Source organism: Helobdella robusta (genome assembly GCF_000326865.2).
Source record: "Helobdella robusta unplaced genomic scaffold HELROscaffold_18, whole genome shotgun sequence".
In the NCBI taxonomy this organism is placed as follows: domain Eukaryota; kingdom Metazoa; phylum Annelida; class Clitellata; order Rhynchobdellida; family Glossiphoniidae; genus Helobdella; species Helobdella robusta.
Window position 1 is genome coordinate 172,097 of NW_008703981.1, and position 1,118 is coordinate 173,214.

The 1,118-nt window shown below is 35.6% G+C and overlaps 1 protein-coding gene across 1 annotated transcript; it reads left to right on the forward strand.

Moving 5' to 3' along the window:
* Positions 1 to 521: 521 nt before the first annotated feature.
* Positions 522 to 1,118, forward strand: HELRODRAFT_170402 (hypothetical protein; the record flags this gene model as incomplete). Its single annotated transcript, XM_009016233.1, has 1 exon — positions 522 to 1,118. The coding sequence occupies one exon, from the start codon at positions 522 to 524 to the stop codon at positions 1,116 to 1,118; it is 597 nt and encodes a 198-aa protein (XP_009014481.1).

The window sequence follows — 1,118 nt, forward strand, 5'->3', positions numbered from 1 at the left end:
CAATTTGTGATGCTGTTGATGTTATTACGATTAACGAATAAATTGTTATACATTTTTATAGTAAAGGTAGGTTTGATTGATTGATTGATTGATTGATATTGATTGATATTGATTGAAGGATTGGGTTAATGCTTGACTGGTTGAATGATTGGTTGCTAGATTGGTTGTCTGGATTAGTTGAAGCCTTCCCGATATAGATGATGTACAAGATCAAAATTATTAATGTCGTTTTTTTTAAAACTTCGAAGTCAAATGTAAATGAAAAATTATTACATTAATAATTTTGTAAGAAAATTTATTGTTTAAAAAAACTACATTATTATTATTTAATTTTTAAATTGTTTGCAAGCACGTTAATTTATAAATTATAACGACTAAGAAGGAAATTTAGTATAAAGAGCCAAGCAAACCAGCACAAACAACCGCAAGCATCGACACTCGGATAATTTTCACCAATTTTCCGCCAACATATCTCAACGAAACTTCTCAAGCCATCATCTTCATCTCGAACCATCGGAAAGATGTACAAGTCGGACAAATCGACAAAAAACAAAACGGATTACTACAATTACGATGATGATGACGTCGTTGATGATGGCGACGATGACGTCACGCTAATTAGGGAAGATTGTAAACAAACGAATCCTGATCTATTTGAAATGGTCAAAAATAAGCAGCAAAAATGTGATAACAACGACAAGCCAGCAGTGCCTTCTAGCTCGAAATCAAAAGTATCTCGCCTAAAACCACAAGAAACAACAACAACGAAAAGTGAACTTACAACTCCGATAAACACATTCTCGTCAATGTCAACAACAACAATAGACTCATTAACAACGACAAAAACAAAACCACCAGCAACATCACAATCAACAACTTCACAGCACCTGAACAACACAACAGCCACCCTGGCAATCATCGTGGCACTCATATCGTGCACCTCTTCGATGTATCTGTGGTTCAAACTCTGCAACCTGGAGCACGGATGGCACGCTGAGAAGATGAAGATCATTGACGATGTCAGGAGTTTGTTGGCTGGTGTCTATGGCGGGAAAAACAACGCTGTTAATGTCTTACAAGTATTGCTATTTCTTTTCCAATTGTTAACATTTTGCTAG